The sequence below is a fragment of the Zeus faber genome (assembly GCF_960531495.2).
Source record: "Zeus faber genome assembly, chromosome: 22".
In the NCBI taxonomy this organism is placed as follows: Eukaryota; Metazoa; Chordata; class Actinopteri; order Zeiformes; family Zeidae; genus Zeus; species Zeus faber.
Window position 1 is genome coordinate 3,676,399 of NC_137209.1, and position 15,989 is coordinate 3,692,387.

General features: G+C 45.9%; 1 protein-coding gene across 1 annotated transcript in view; it reads left to right on the forward strand.

The window, feature by feature from the left end:
* Window positions 1-202: 202 nt before the first annotated feature.
* Window positions 203-15,989, forward strand: part of LOC307247057 (peroxisomal acyl-coenzyme A oxidase 3-like) — a gene marked incomplete at its 3' end in the record, with an annotated part of 40,781 nt that continues 24,994 nt past the window's right edge. The window contains exons 1-6 of the mRNA XM_080023124.1: window positions 203-274; window positions 2,760-2,957; window positions 3,168-3,265; window positions 3,406-3,541; window positions 4,245-4,319; window positions 4,802-4,891. Coding sequence (XP_079879250.1) covers window positions 2,790-2,957; window positions 3,168-3,265; window positions 3,406-3,541; window positions 4,245-4,319; window positions 4,802-4,891 — 567 coding nt within the window. The 5' untranslated portion in view covers window positions 203-274; window positions 2,760-2,789. The remainder of the gene's footprint in view (window positions 275-2,759; window positions 2,958-3,167; window positions 3,266-3,405; window positions 3,542-4,244; window positions 4,320-4,801; window positions 4,892-15,989) is intronic.

Here is a 15,989-nt window from a genome sequence, read left to right on the forward strand (position 1 = left end):
CTTTTTGCTGTCATACGTTTCACCGCCACAACAACCCCGTCGCGTAGTGAAGAGCGTGGGCCCGTGTTCTCCCCTTCGGCCCCGCTGGTGTCTTCGCAGAACACCAACGCGTTCCGGGGAGTGAGACGCCTGATCCCGGGTAGCTCGGCCGAGTTTGTCCCCGTCGGTGTCGCCGATCTCCAGCGAAACGTGAGTCGTATCCCGACGCACTTTGACCAATTCAGCCGCAGCGTCAGAAGAACCGGGCGGGAAGTATTGACACGTATCACGGAAGGTTTTAAATTATTTATCTATTTATTTATTTAGAGAGCTATTCTTAAAGATGTGCAAACACAGGTCATTCCAAAATGTCGTTGTTACTAAACAATTATATGAAAGAAAGTGATGAATCAATGTTTCGACACTATTCATACAAAAAAAAACCTTCAAGAACTATTGGAAAATTTGGATGGAATTGAATTTACAGGGTAAACATTTTGAAGTGGACTTGTGCTTTATGTGAAATGCAACACTTATAATGTAGCAATCACGCCTTTCTCCAGGATAAGTCCTCAATATGTGTTCTCCAGGTAAATGTACCTTTTGGGGTTATTTTATTAATATTTAAAAAAAATTGGTGTACATGTTTATTATTACATTTTCTGTCAGATATTTCACATCCATCTAGCTGTAATTAGGGTGAGGTTGGAATTTGGCCAAGATGAGAGGGAGTTTATTTGGTAAGTTATTACATTTCAAAAGAAAATGAAGGCCACTGGCGAAAACAAATTGTATTTATCTCCTTTGCGGTTTGCTCGGGCAAACAGGTTTTGTTTAAACAAAGAGCGAAATGCGTAAACAAAACCTGTTTGCCCGGTTTTGTTTACATGTTTCACTCTTAATAATTACCTCATTACCTCATTACAAAACATGTAAACAATACCGGGTAAACAAAACGAGAGGCCTTTCTGCCGGAGAAGAAGTGTACTAGTACCCATCTTCAAGAATAAGGGAGATGTACAGAGCTGTAGTAACTACAGGGGAATAAAGTTGACCAGCCACAGCATGAAGCTATGGGAAAGGGTAGTGGAGGCTAGGTTAAGAGGAGAGGTGGGGATCAGCGAGCAGCAGTATGGTTTCATGCCAGGAAAGAGTACTACGGATGCAATGTTTGCTTTAAGAATGCTGATGGAAAAGTACAGGGAAGGCCAGAGGGAGTTGCACTGCGTCTTTGTAGATTTATAGAACGCATATGATTGGGTGCTGAGAGAGGAAGTGTGGTATTGCATGAGGAAGTCGGGGTGGCAGAGAAGTACGTTAGAGTGGTACAGGATATGTATGAGGACAGACAGTAGTAAGGTGCGCAGTAGGCGTGATGAAGGCATTCAAAGTGGAGGTGGGATTGCATCAAGGATCAGCTCTGAACCCTTTTCTGTTTGCAATGGTGATGGACAGGTTAACAGATGAAATCAGGCAGGAGTCTCTGTGGACTATGATGTTCGCGGATGACATTATGATCTGTAGTGAAAGTAGGGAGCAGGTTGAGGAGAGCTTGCAGAAGTGGAGGCATGCATTAGAGAGAAGAGGAATGAATGAGAGTACATGTAGGGTGGAGTGGGTGGAGAAGAGTGTCCAGAGTGATCTGTGACAGAAGGTTCCAGCAAGAGTGAAAGGGAAGGTCTAAATGACGGTAGTGAGACCAGCTATGTTGTACGGTTTAGAGGCGGTGGGACTGACAGTAAGACAGGTGGCTGGAGACTTGAGGATGTTGAGATTTTCATTGGGAGTGACAAGGATGGACAGGATTAAGAATGAGTACATTAGAGGGACAGCACAGGTTGTACAGTTTGGTGGAAAAGTGAGAGAGGCCAGATTGAGATGGTTTGGACACATACAGTATGTAGGAGAGATGAGAGTTACATTGAGAGAAGGATGCTGAGGATGGAGCTGACAGGCAAGAGGAAAAGAGGAAGGGCGAAGAGAAGGTTTATGGATGTGGTGAGGAAGGACATGCAGGCGGTTGGTATAAGGGAGGAAGATGCACAGAACAGAAGGTATTGGAGGCAGATGATCCGCTGTGGCGTCCCCTAATGGGAGCAGCCGAAAGAGAAAGAAGATCCATGTATCATTCGACAATTTCATATCCGATTTAGAATCCAAAATCAGACGTTATTGATTTTTTTCCGCATGGAAGACCATGAAATGTTTGTGAGACGAGTGTAGAGATGCTCCGTGGAAAGCACAGTGGCGAACCTCCATGCTCCCCACCCGGCTCTGAGCCGCTCCCCACTGCTGAAGGACCAGTGCGCACACCGGGTGGTGCACAGTTGCACATGCTGCCGGTGCGCCATGCTGGTTCTCCTGTAGTTTTGGGTCGTTAATGAACGATCTGTTTCTTTTGAACGGCTCAAAACACTTTTGTTTCAAGTTTTACAGTTTAATGTCACTGTTTGTTTCTACTGTGTTGTTCCCAATCACACTGGCATCATGACACGCCCCTTTTCCAACGGTTAGGTATGTCTCTCAAAACTGTGTGTAATATATTAATCCACATATGCCAGTTCGTTCACAACTTCAAATTGGATTCTTAAATACCAATTTGAAAGCTGTATGTTTTTCACTTATTTATAAATTAATTGAATGTGTTCATGGACCTTTTATAGTATAATGTGAGTTTTTTTTTGTGTAATGTGTGGTGGTCTACCATATGGCAAGAATGCTGGTTTATTAATTGTGCTTTAATTAAGATGATACAAAGAGCGTTTTTTTTTGTCTTGCAGAATAAGTGCCTTGGAATCCAATAAGCCATCATGAGCATTCCTAGCCACACCCCAGTGAACCCAGATGAAACTAAAAAGAAGGACGACCTTGTGCCTGACCTTCCCAGCGGGCCCCTCGACACATACAGACAAAAAGCATCTTTTAATTGGAAGGATATGGTCTTATTCCTCGAGGGAGAGGACCAGCTGCTGTTCAAGGTAGCCATAATACTAACTTTCAAATAACCTGTTTACCCGCGCTTATTTTAGTGTGTGTGTGTGTGTGTGTGTGTGTGTGTGTGTGTGTGTTCTAATAATAGAATACAGAATACAAATAATTAATAATAAAAGAATGGCGTTAAGCGTAGTGAAGATGGTACGGTAGTGGAAAAACTTTGTGCGTGTATTTGTGTTCCCACATGGCTGCAGCAACGTGTATTCACAGCCCTGGAGAATGATCCACTTTTTGCCCGTCAACCTGGAGAAGACCTACTCCTGGAGCAAACCAGAGAACTCACTTTCCTGAGGTAACTGCAGAAGCAAACAGCCCTCAAGTGTTTATATTTCACAAATCTTATTCACAAATATAATTTCAACAACTTGTGATCTTTTCATTTGCATAAAATATTTTTTTAGAATTTTAAACTTTTATATGAATTATTCACAGGGTCAAACAGCTATTCCGTTACAACTTTGTAAGTCGCGATGAAGCCATGATGAACCCGTGGAAGACTGTTGCCCTCATGAATTGTCTGGGAATGTATGACTGGTCTTTGACCAACAAGTCCTTCCTCAACCTTGGGGTAAGAGTTTCTGGAACAGGATGCCCAGGATGTGTCTGTGTCTTGGTTTGAGAATCACTCAGAGGAACAGCGCTGAAAGTTTGACTAGGACTTAAAATATTCCTACCTCAGCAGAGGAATATTCACAGGTCTGAGCTGCAAAATTGAAATATTGATGGCATCTTGTATTTTTTATTTGTTTATTTTGCTTTTATTTTTTTAGAACATATGCATGCTGCGCCGATGGGGCAGTGATCTTAAAAACGTGACACCTACAGTTCAACGCAGCAATGCAAAAATATGTGTTATGTAATAATATGCTTGTTGTAATGGGCATGAACCATCACTGACGCAAAATTACATCTTCCATGTCTACCCCAAAATGTAAAGTTACAAGAACTTTTGTTTCTGCAGAATTGGAACTTGATCTTGGTAGGTGGGGTAATCACTTCCCATGCAAGATGGTCACAAAAATCATTCCATCGCTATTCTAATGTGACTTTTAATAAGTTGATAATTGTCAAGCTTTCCCAACACATCTCTGCTGACTCGGAATGTATGTGCTCGTCTGTGACCTAACGCCATCTGTGGGAAACTTCTCACCGCTGAGGAGAATTCTGTGCTTTTTTTTTGTCACATGCCAATTTTGATCAAAATATATTTTCCAAGTCACTTCCTAGTCTGTGAACAAGTTTGCATTTCATGCCTTTTGTTTTTTGTTTAGATGTTTAGTCAAATGGTCGCCGTGTCAGGGTCAGAGAGACAGAGCAAGTTGTTGCAGGACGTTGAGGATATGAAGGTAAGTCTTCATCACAACATCCCACTGCTACCTGGTGTGTCTGGCTAATCCCTCAGTGTGAGGTAGAGTGGGACTCATTTATTTTTACTTTGCTTGCTTAATTACATTACATTTAGCAGACGCTTTTATCCAAAGCGACTCACAATTATTCAAACACCGACAGACGCAGCCATCAGGAGCTAAGTGTCTTGCTCAAGGACACTACAGCATGCTAGCAGGAGGAGCCTGGGATCGAACCAGCAACCTTTAGATTACTAGACAACCAGCTCTCCCTTCCTTAATGTATTAATATTTTGATTTTATTGGATACTCTGTTTTTTTTTTCGTAGACAGCACGTCCATCATTGTACTTGAAACCTCGAGCACAGTTACCATGACAACCTATGTCCTATTTCGACATTACTCCTCACATTTTGCCAAAATCAACCAAGTAAACAAACTTCCCTTACAATTGCCCCACAAGTTTTTGTTTTTTTCTTAAGATATTCGGAAGCTTTGCATTGACGGAGCTGAGCCATGGCAGCAACACCAGGGCCATGAGGACAACTGCCACCTATGACCCCAGCACCCAGGTGAGTTGAACGAATAGGACCCACATGGGGGCTGGCGCGCACTGTCCCATACAAGTAAAAACACAATTCCTAGCATGTGTGTGAAAATGTTCTGCCTTTGCGTGCAGAAAAGGTAGTTATGAAAAGCCTGTGCTGAAGTAAAGACGCGTGTGTACCAGCCAGATTTGTTCTTTCCCATGTGTGTAAGTTGATAAATCCCAATAAATCTAAATGTGACAGCCGTGTGTCTTCAGTTAATTACTATCAAATTAAGAACAAATTCAAATGACAATATGTAGATGAATCCTGATTTTCTTTTCTCAAATGTGCGTGACACTGGGGCACTTGTTCTTGAATGAGGCCCATTCTAATTGCATCTTTGAGCTCAAATGTTTCATTGTCAGTATAACATACCTGAGCCCTGGAGAATAAGCCTGAAAATGTTGGTTCCCATCATTTATAACTATTGTTCTTAAAGCCGCAGTGTTAGGAATTTAGAGGCATCTAGCGGTGAGGTTGCAAATCTCAACCAACTGAATACCCCTCCCCATGGAGGTGCAACAGAGATCGTGGCTGAAAAAATTCTCGAAAAACGCGACAGGCCCTCTCTAGAGCCAGTGTTTGGTTTGTCCGTTTTGGGTTACCGTAGAAGAAACATGACGGCCTCCATGAAGCGTACTTACGCCCTGTGCAGTCATTCTAAGGTCAGGTAGTAGAGGGGGCCGTGTAGTAATCGGAAGATTGACGGTTGGATCCCCGGCTCCTGATGTGTCCTTGAGCCAAACACTTAACCCCTTAACTGCTCTCCGGGCGCCATATTCAATTCGTTGAATCGAATCTAATTATACACTAATTAAAACATTGTTATGAATATAATATTATTTTCTGCCAATTCTGTTCTGTAAATTCTGCAGACTGCACTTTTTTTTTTTTCTCGGTAGTAGAAGAAGGATCTTTATTCGTCATATGACACACCGCACATATAACACATGATAACACATGCATATACACACACTTTTTTTTTGGTTGGTGGCCAGTGAAATGTGGCCTGTGCATTTCTCCCATCCTGGCTTGTCCTTCCTCCGGGGGGGTTCCTTCAGTTCACAGTTGAAAGCATGAAACAAATGCAACATTTTGTTCAATAAAAAAACCCTAAGCGTTAAAAACAGACTGGGAATACAAGTTGTCTTCCATCAGCGAGCAGATGATGTCATTGAAACACCACAGTTTGATAAAAACATCTGGACTCTTCATCAGTTTGTGAAAAGTTAAATCAATTGAGACTGTCGCTCTGACTAATGCAACAAACACTTTTTTTAAAATACCTTATTTTCCTCTCAGTTTGTTTCTTCTTGTGATGTAAATTGCCTTTGCTTCTCTTAGTAAAAAGTTTAACAGTCGCCATTTCTCTGCGTTGGTTTTGTAATATTTTACCCCAAGAATAAAATAATTTTTTGACCACTCGTCTTTAAAGAGATTAGAAGTGAGATTAACAGTGAAAAATTGACTCTGGCAGCTTACAAAAGGGACATTCATTTTTGACCATGTGATTAAAAACAGAAACAAAACTATTTACTGCTATTCACTGCGACAAACGCTCACATACGCCGCTCGCTCACGCCACGTGAGAGAGCGAGAGAGCGAGAGAGAGAGAGAGAGCGAAGGAGAGAGAGAGAGAGAGAGAGAGAGAGGGGGAGAGAGAGAGAGAGAGAGAGAGAGATTTTTAAAGCATCTTTATTTTAACATTTTCTCTAGTTCACAGTTACAGACAATACAACAAACACACTTGGTTCACTAACAGAGCCCTACACGTTAAAAACAGACTGGAAGCACAGGTCGTCCTCCACCAGGGAACAGATGGCGTCATTAAAACACCACAGCTTGATGAAGACGTCCAGACTCTTCATCAGTCTGTGAAAGTTAAAATCAATCAAGACTCTTGCCCTGACCAACGCTACAAACACTCTTCCTAAACCACTTTCCTTTCCCCTCAGTTTGTTCCTCCTCGTGAGGTAGATGGCCATCTTCGCTTCCCCTACTAGAAAATGAAGCAGTCGCCATTTCTCTGCGTTGGCCCTGTAGTATCTCACCCCAAAAATAAAAACATTTCTGGACCACTCCTCCTTAAAGAGCTTAAAACTTTCCTTTAAAAGACTAAAAAGCTCTAAAAGTCTGTCGCACTCTGCAAAACAGTGAAACACGGACTCTGGCAGTTTGCAGAATGGACATTCATTTGCGACCGTGAGATTAAAAACAGAAACAAAGCTATTGACCGCTATGGCTCCATGTAGGACTCTCCATTGGAGGTCCCCCGTCCTTTTCTTGGAGGGAGCTTTGTAAAAACTCCTCCAACACGGCTCCTCCTGTCCCCCCATCTGGAGCTGTCCTCTCCAGACAGTGTCCTGCCGCCCCTCCAGTCCCTTCCTATTTAAAACAACCACACACTCTTTGTAAAAAGCCTTCCCGCTGGCTGCGTGCAGGTCCAGTCCTGTACAAAGTGCCTTGTGCAGCAACTTCCTCCGGGTTCGGCTCCTCCGCGCCTTCGCCGTGCTCCTTCAGCAGGGCCAGCTCCTCCTCCGTGAGCCTCTCCCTCCACCTCTTGAGCACCAGGTGTACGATCCTGGTGGACCTCACCCCCAGCCGCTCCGCCATGGCCTCGCCGTCCTGCAGGTCGCTCCCCGCCGCCGCCACCACCTGCCTCAGGGTCAGGACCCCCGCCTCCCTCCGGATACTCCTCAGTCCTGGAGTGGCCCCGTCCTGCACATCCAGCCTGGCTCCTCTGATCACCGGCTCCTCCAGGAGCCAGTGGAGGGAATCTGCGGCCTCCCTTTTCCTGTTCTTAAAAAACCCCCATGCTTTAAAAAGCTCCTGATAAAACCGGGGTAAGCTCGACGTGTTTAGAAGACTCGTGTCCATTAAAAACAACGAGCGGTCAAGTCCCATCCTCCCAGTCCTCTTTAAGACCAAGCCCGCCACGTCCTTCCAAACGTTAAAGTACCCCGTTAAAAACTTCTGCACAAACTGTAACCTAAAAGTTGCCACTCTGCTTTTGATGTCCACCACACTGTGCCCCCCTTTCTCTTTAGGCAGAAAGACCTTTTCCTTCCTGACCCAGTGGAAATTCCGCCCCCAAAAGAAATCCATCAGCTCGGCCTGTATCTTCCTTAATAGCAGGTCTGGTGGTTGGACGCAGGCCACTCTGTGCCACAGCTGTGAGGCCACCAGGTTGTAAATGATGAGCGCCCTGCCCCTGTAGGACAGCTGTGGCAGTGCCCACCTCCATTTTCTTAGCTTGCCCTGTATCTTTCCTAAAAGTCCTTCCCAATTCTTCCCCACCATACTTTCACTCCCTAAAAACACTCCCAAATACTTAAAACCATCCCTTCGCCACCGTAAGCCTCCTGGCAGTTTTAAAAGTCCCCCCCTCCATCCGCCCACAGCCAGCGCTTCGCTTTTGCCCCAGTTGACTTTCGCTGCTGATAGCAGCCCAAAGTCCCTGACGATCCCCTCCAGTTTGCTGATTTCATCCTGTTTCTTTATTAAAACAATGACGTCGTCCGCGTAGGCTGATAAAATGTGGCTTCTCTCAAGACCGTTTAAAAACACACCCTCGATGTTCGTCCTTAATTGACACAGCAATGGTTCTATGGCCAGAGAGCACAACATCCCTGAGCGGGAGCAGCCCTGTCTCACCCCTCTACGCACTTTAAAAGGGCCGCTCAGCCCTCCATTAATCTTCAGTACACTCTCGATGTCCTGGTACAAAACCTGGATCATGGCTATCAGACCAGGGCTGAGGCCGAAATCCTCCAGAGTTTTCCAGAGCTAAGGGTGCTCAACCCGGTCAAACGCCTTTTCCTGGTCTAGCGAAATGAGTCCAGTTTCAATGCCCAAAGAACTAGAGACGTCCAAAATATCCCGAATTAAGGACACATTGTCCAGAATAGACCTACCAGGCACACAGTACGTTTGGTCCTGATGGACTACCAGGTCCATCACCTCCCTCAGCCTGTTGGCCAGCGCCCTCGACAGGATTTTGTAGTCCGTGCACAGAAGGGACACAGGACGCCAGTTCTTTATCTCCTGCAGGTCTCCTTTCTTGGGTAGGAGAGTGATGAATGCCCTCCTGCAGCTGACTGGCAATAACTTATTTTTAAAAACTTAATTAAAAACCATTAAAAGGTCCTCCCGCAACTCCTCCCAGAACTCCTTGTAAAACTCCGCAGGAATCCCGTCGATGCCAGGGGCCTTACCCCCCTTCATGCTCTGCAGGGCCGTGGAAAGATCCTGCAGGGTCAGAGGTTCCCCCAGCACCGCACTGACGTCTTCTGGGACCCTGGGCAGATTCCCACAAAAGGAGTAAAACAGTTATTTTTGGTCCTTGTACTCACTTCTGTACAGTTCTGTGTAAAAGTCCACGGCTCTCGTCCGGATCTCCTCCGGCCTCCTGAGCTCCTGTCCTGTGTCTGATCTCAGGGCGTGGATGAACCTGCTCTGCCCGTTCCTCTTCTCCAGGCTAAAAAAGAAGCTAGATGGTGCGCCCATCAGTGCTGCGCTCTGGAAGCGAGAGCGGACCAGCGCCCCCTGCGCCTTGGTGCCTAGTAGGTCTGCGAGAGCAGCTCTTTTAGACTTGAGATCCTTAATATGATCTCGATTTCCAGTGGGTTCCACTACACCCTGTAACTCCACAATGTCAGTCTCCAGATCCCTCATAGATCTGGTGATGTCCCGTGTGACATTGAGAGTGTACTGTCGACAGAGCTGCTCTATCTCCCTCTTCCCATAGTCCCACCACAGTCTTAAGGAAATAGAATCCTGCTTTCTGTTTCTAAAACCTTACCAAAAAAACCTAAAAGCATCCTTAAAGTTGGAGTCACATAGTAGGGTGGTGTTAAAATGCCAATATGCGCTTTTGGGCTTTACATTGGCGATAAAAACACGGCAAACAACCAGGGAGTGATCGGTAAAACCAACAGGCACCATTCTACATTCCTTAAAAATGTTAAAATGGTGCTTAAAACAGTAAAACCTGTCTAGTCTGGCCAACGATAAAAAGGTGCCTCTGCAGTGCACCCAGGTGTACTGCCTTCCATCCCCGTTGGTTCTCCTCCACACGTCCGTTAGCTCATTCTGATTTGAGAGCAGCCTCATCGCGTTCTGCGATGCTCTGTGAGGCTCACAGTGGTTCCTGTCTAAAAGGTCGTTCTCGGTGCAGTTAAAGTCTCCTCCTAAAAACAAAAACTCCCCTGAACGAACTTTGCTTAAAACCCCATTTAAAACTTGTAAAAAAGTGACTCTGTGTGGTCCTGTGGTGGGAGCGTACACATTTATAAAGACAAACTTATAATGCTCAACTGCTGCCCTCACCACCATCAGTCTGCCCTCCACCACCTCCTCCACCTCAATGGATGCTGGGGCAAAGCTCTTAGAAAAGAGAAGAGCCACCCCCCTGCTGGTGGTGCTCTTGTGGCTTAGCACCACCAACCCCCCCCACTCCCTCTTCCAGTCAGCCTCATTGCCAGAGTCACTGTGGGTCTCCTGCACCAACAGCACATTCAGCCTCTTCTGCTCCATCAGCTCATACAGCAGAGACCTCTTAGCTGCGTCTCTAGCCCCGTTCGCGTTCAGCGTGCTGATGTTAAAGTCACTCATTGTAACGGAAAAGGAATCAGCCCGAACAGCAGCACCCACCACCACCTCCTCTCCATCCTCTCTGTTGTTCAGCTCCTTCCTGATCTTTTGCACTATTTTCTTGAGCCTGTACACCTCCTGGTCCGTGAACCCTCCTCTCCCCTTACCCCTCATCTGTTGCTGGGCTGCGTTTGCCAGCAACTCCTTATCTGAGAAGAAGTCCTCCACTTTTATCCCTTTCACGTTCTTCGTTCTGTGCAAAAACGCTTTTATTTTGCCCACACTGTAGCTTTTTTTTGCCCTTTTTCTTCTTGACGCCTAGAAAAACTTGCCCCTCACTGTCTGCAGCAGAGTCCTCCTCCATCCAGGACTCCGACTCCGAGCCTCCCTGCTCCACCTCCTGACTTGCCTTCCCCTGGCTTGCTGTCCCTCTTTTCGCCTGAGAGTCTCCTGCCATTTTGTTGGACTTTCTTTTGAGGCGAGGGACTCTCAACCGATCGTCCTCATCCCCCATCTCAAAGTCACTTCCTTCCAGTGCCTCCTCCTCCCTAGCTACGTCACCTGCACTCCTCTGACTTTGTTCTGTAGCTTCCTTTCCTTCACCAGTCCCCTCCTGTCCCCCCCGCACCCACCTGCCTGTCTTCGGACCCTCCTCCTTCCCCTCCTGTCCTCCCACCCTTACCTGCCTGCTTTCCAGACCCTCGCCTGCCTCCCCTGGTGTTTCCACGCTCACCTGGCTGCACTGTCTACCTCCACCCATTCCCTCCTGCGGCTCCACATTCCCTTGTCCCCCCCCCCCCCCTTTTTTCCCCTGCCCCTCACCTGCCCCCTCCTGTGCCCCCACCTCCACCTGTCTTTCCCCTGCCTCCTTCTGGCCCTCACCTGCCTCTCCCTGTGCCCCCACCTTCACCTGCTTTTCCCCTCTTTCCTTCTGGCCCTCCCCCGCCTCCTCCTGTGCCCCCTTCTTCGCCTGTTTTCCCCCCTCTTGACCCCCCCCTGCCCCCTCCTGTGCCCCCACCTTCGCCTGCTTTTCCCCTTCCTGACCCTCACCTGCCCCCTCCTGTGCTCCCTCCTTGTCCTGTCCACCCTTCTGCCCCTCACCTGTCTCGCCGTCTGCCTTCTTACCTGGACATGCCCTGACCTGGTGTCCCTCCCCACTGCACCCAAAGCACTTGTTGGTGTCAGTATTGACAAACACCACGTAGTCAAACTCGTCTGCCCTGATTTTAAAAGCTACGTTCAGCTCCGCAGCCCTGTTGTTTAACACCATCAGGACGTGCCTCCTGTGCGACACCACATGCTTAAGCAGCGGCGACTTGCACCCCGACGGGACTTTTTTAACTGGCAACGCCACCTTCCCGTGCCTCGCCAGTTCCCTAGTGAGGGTCTCGTTCTTAATGAACGGCGGAACATTCGCCAGGTTCACCCTCTTCGCCGGTGTGGAGAGAGGCAGGACGGGAACAAACATTTGGTTCACCGTGACGCCGCTCGCCACCACCGCGTTCACCTTGTCCACACTATCCAGGAAGATGACCACCACGCTGTTCATCTGCGCTGCGGACACAACGCTGCTGTAGCCGACAGCCTTCCCCATTGCCAGGCTGCAGTCCTCCACCGAGACCGAGGAAGACACAGGCAACTTAATGCCGTGCTTCCTCGTTAGCTTGGTGAGGTCCGACATGGTTGCGGACCTGCACCACCACCACCACCACTCCCCACCCGCTGTGCGCACACCCTACAACCAATAGAAAACAAAAAACTAACACCGTCACCAACAAATAATTATAAACATACAATTGATAGAAAAGTTAGAGAGAAATCACTCTCTACCAAACGCTCGCACGCTCCGCTCGCTCACGCCTCCAATCACTCAGAGAGAGAGAGAGAGAGAGAGAGAGAGAGAGAGAGAGAGAGAGAATTGGGGGGTCTGACCCTGCTAATGAAGACTTGGAAGCGGTAAATATTGGGAGGTTGAAAATATTTATCCTGTCATTACATGTAATCGTAAATATTACAATATATTTCCATATTTATGCCTGAAAGAATCTTGTAGTACGATTTCAGACACCCATATAGTGTACCATACCATTACGCTGAGCATGCGTATTGACTGAATGATTGCACAGGTGAGATGGAGAAAGGACGCAGCGCGCACGCCGCAGTATTGTACACAGTGTACAATACCGACTGGTCAGAGAGCTGGTCGTAAGTCCGAACAGTCGTTAAACAGGTAGGTCGTTAAGTGAAGAGTACCTGTACTCACTTAAAAATGCGCAAGAATACATAAGTAACACCATAGTTTTGTGATAGAACTTTCACCTCAGTGATTTTGTTTCGCCAATAGTCCTTAATTTGAAAGATTGGATCCGGCACCTCAGCACCCCGCAAGCTCCGCCCTGCCCGGCCTTAAATGCACCCCCCCCCACCATGTGAATTATGGGAATACCTGTTTCTCCAAACAAAACAAATAGTGTGTTTTTATTTGAAATTATTATTTTTTATTTCCTAATTGAAAGAAACAAAAAAAAAGCTGTGTGTCCCCTGCCATCTTCTAATTACCTTAATCCTCACCTGAAGATGGTACCAGAACCACACCCACTACCACTGACTGCCTTTAGGGAAGTTCCATTACTCATTTTTAATTCAAATTGCATAAGTGAACTCATTTGGTTGTGAGAGCCACCGTTTAACACACAAGAAGAAGAAGAGAACTCTGAATATGGTTTCTCCCAAGAATCCTTAAAGGCAGGTTCTTCAAGAACCCTCAATGGCTATTCTTCCGAGAACCCTTAAAGGCAGGTTCTTCAAGAACCCTCAGAAGGGATTTCCTCAAGAACCCTTAAAGACAGGATCTTTGTAGAGCTCGTAAAGGAACTTGACCTGGAAACTGTTTCCTCTAGCGCCCTTGATGCAGTTTTCTTCCATGACCTCCAGTGTATGAGGGTTTCCCCCTTGAACCTGCTTTGGTTTAAGGGATAAAGCTTTTTTCAGAGCCCTAGAGCCAGGGGTTTTCTTGGAAGCCTTTTGGTTTTTCAAAGGTTGCTCCAACAACATTTATGAACTCTTCTGTGGTTGAACAATTCTTCCGCAAGCCCTCAGAAGGGTTCCATCTGGAAATATTCTACATTAAAGGGATTTGTCCTCAAAGCCACAATAAGGGTCACTTGTGACGATGCACGATGAGATTCTTGCCGCTAGGACGCCGCGCACCCAGCGCGCACGCCACATTATTGTACGCAGCGCACAATACAGACTGGTCGGAGAGCTGGTCGTAAGTCGGTTTAACGGTTGTTAAACAGGTAGGTCGGTACAGGGTACAAGGTACAGGATTACCTGTAATATAATAGGCAGATTAAAGATTCATCTAGTTGTGGTTTTCTTTCAAGCCACTGGCACACCACATTGCATATCCACATTTTGTAACCCAACCCTCTCTCTATAAGGGTCAAGACAAGACAGGAACAGGAACTCTTTTTCAAAAACACAGAAATTAATGAAGGTTACTGGTCAAAAATCCCACCATTTATCAATGAAATTGATAATGACCTCTTAGTGCAAGTTACGCTAAGTGTTTTCAGTTGTTTGTAAGATCCATGGTTGAAGGCAGCAACTATGCTCAATTGGCTTCCAAAAAATAACAAAAGAACCTTATATCTTATATTATCTCATATCCCAAAAACAGTTTGTGGGTGTAAAGGGTTCTAGATGAAACCTTTTTCCTTTTTATGTAAAACAACTCTTGAAGGATTTTTTTCGTGGGGGGGGGCACAGTTCAGGCAACGGACGCCAGCAAACACCAAAGAGAACAAATAGATTCAGTGTTTTGCAGTCTTGGTCCAAATATCAAATGGTTGTTGGCATGGTGTAAAATCACATTTTGTATAAGTTTGTATTGAATATAGTGACAATGGTGTCTGCGGACACATTGCAGTATTTCTGGCCTAGAATTATCAGGTCATACATAACGTACTTTGGTGCATACCAGATACCCTACATGTAAGAGTGTCTTTGCACAAAAAGTTAGGATCCACCGCAAGCATCACATTAACGTTGACTTGCCCACTGTCATAAAAGGTGATTTAAAAACTCCCCTGATGGATTCTCCTGACAATGACTTACCTGTAACTTTTAACCGAGCTCCCTTTCAAACTCTGGAACGAATGACGGGAGAACTATACCACCTGAGAAACTTAAATTAGTAAACAAGTAAGCTGTACTCTGAAAAATTTAAAACTTAACCTAGAAATGCCGGCAAAACACAACCTGAGACAATGACTGTTTCTACCTAGCAAATGGTCAAAGCCGTCTCCCAAAAAAGCGGGAGCTTTTTTCTTCTTCTTTTTTAAAGGGGATATTTTATGAAAAACTCACCTTTATTAGTGCTTGTGCACATACATTTGGACCTCTAATGGGTCTACTAAAACACAAACTGTGAAATAAGACAACCCAATCAGTTTTTTGTAGGCTCCCTATTTCAGAAAACGTGCCGTTCAGATTTGCCTCACCTTCCTACGTCAAGTGGTGGCTTATTAGAATTAGAACTGCCCCCCATTTGAGTAACTCCAATCTCGGCTTGAGAAATACCTAGTGCCAGACCGCTAGAATTATGCTGAAGCTAAGAGCTAAGAATGGGAACGGCTGTTGTTGGCTGCACAGACCAGCACAAATCTTCTAAAATAAATCAATAGGAACTGTCTGTGACAAAACTGCAGATGAGGGAAATTGTAAGTATTTTAAAGATAATTCTGCTGTGTGTCTTTTGCTGTTTTTGAGGAATACCTGTCAACCCTCCTGTTTTTCCTGGAATTCGCCCATATTTTACCCCTCTCTCCCACTGTCCTCCCGTTTAAACATTTTCTTGTAAATCTCCCGTATTTTAAACCTTTCTGGAAATAAAAAGAATAATAAAAAAAAAAAAAAGGTTTGCCGGTAACGTTGACAGTAGGCAGCACTACGTGATCCGCTGCGTGTTTCTCCAAACAAAACCAATAAGAGCAGTATGTTTATTGTATATGTATTTTTTATTTTCCTCCGTATCCTAATTGAATAAAACAAAAACAAAAAAAAGCCCTGTGCGTAATGGGGTAATATAGAGAGCGCCCCCCTAGTTCTGGAGTGGGGCATGGGCAGCAGCAGCTCATTTGCAATTAAAGTGATACACAGGAAACAGCAGGAACAGAGGGGGTATAGAGGCATGTTATAATGTCTAGAATACATTATCTGAGTGGTATTTTCAGCAAAAAACTTCAGAGACATGTTTTGGGGACCTCAGAGACCTATATGTGTCAGTTTCTCCTACCACACGCCACCCGAGTGGCATTTTCAGGGCCCTCTGGCACAGAGACACAAAACACGATGGGTTGAAGACACCAGTTTATTGTAGAGAGGAGGCTCGGTGGAATTAGCCGGGAGCAGATCGAACATGTCATGACAGGGCTCCCATCCTGAGTGTGTGTGAGGATGGCAGTGTTACCTGTTGCTCGTTAGA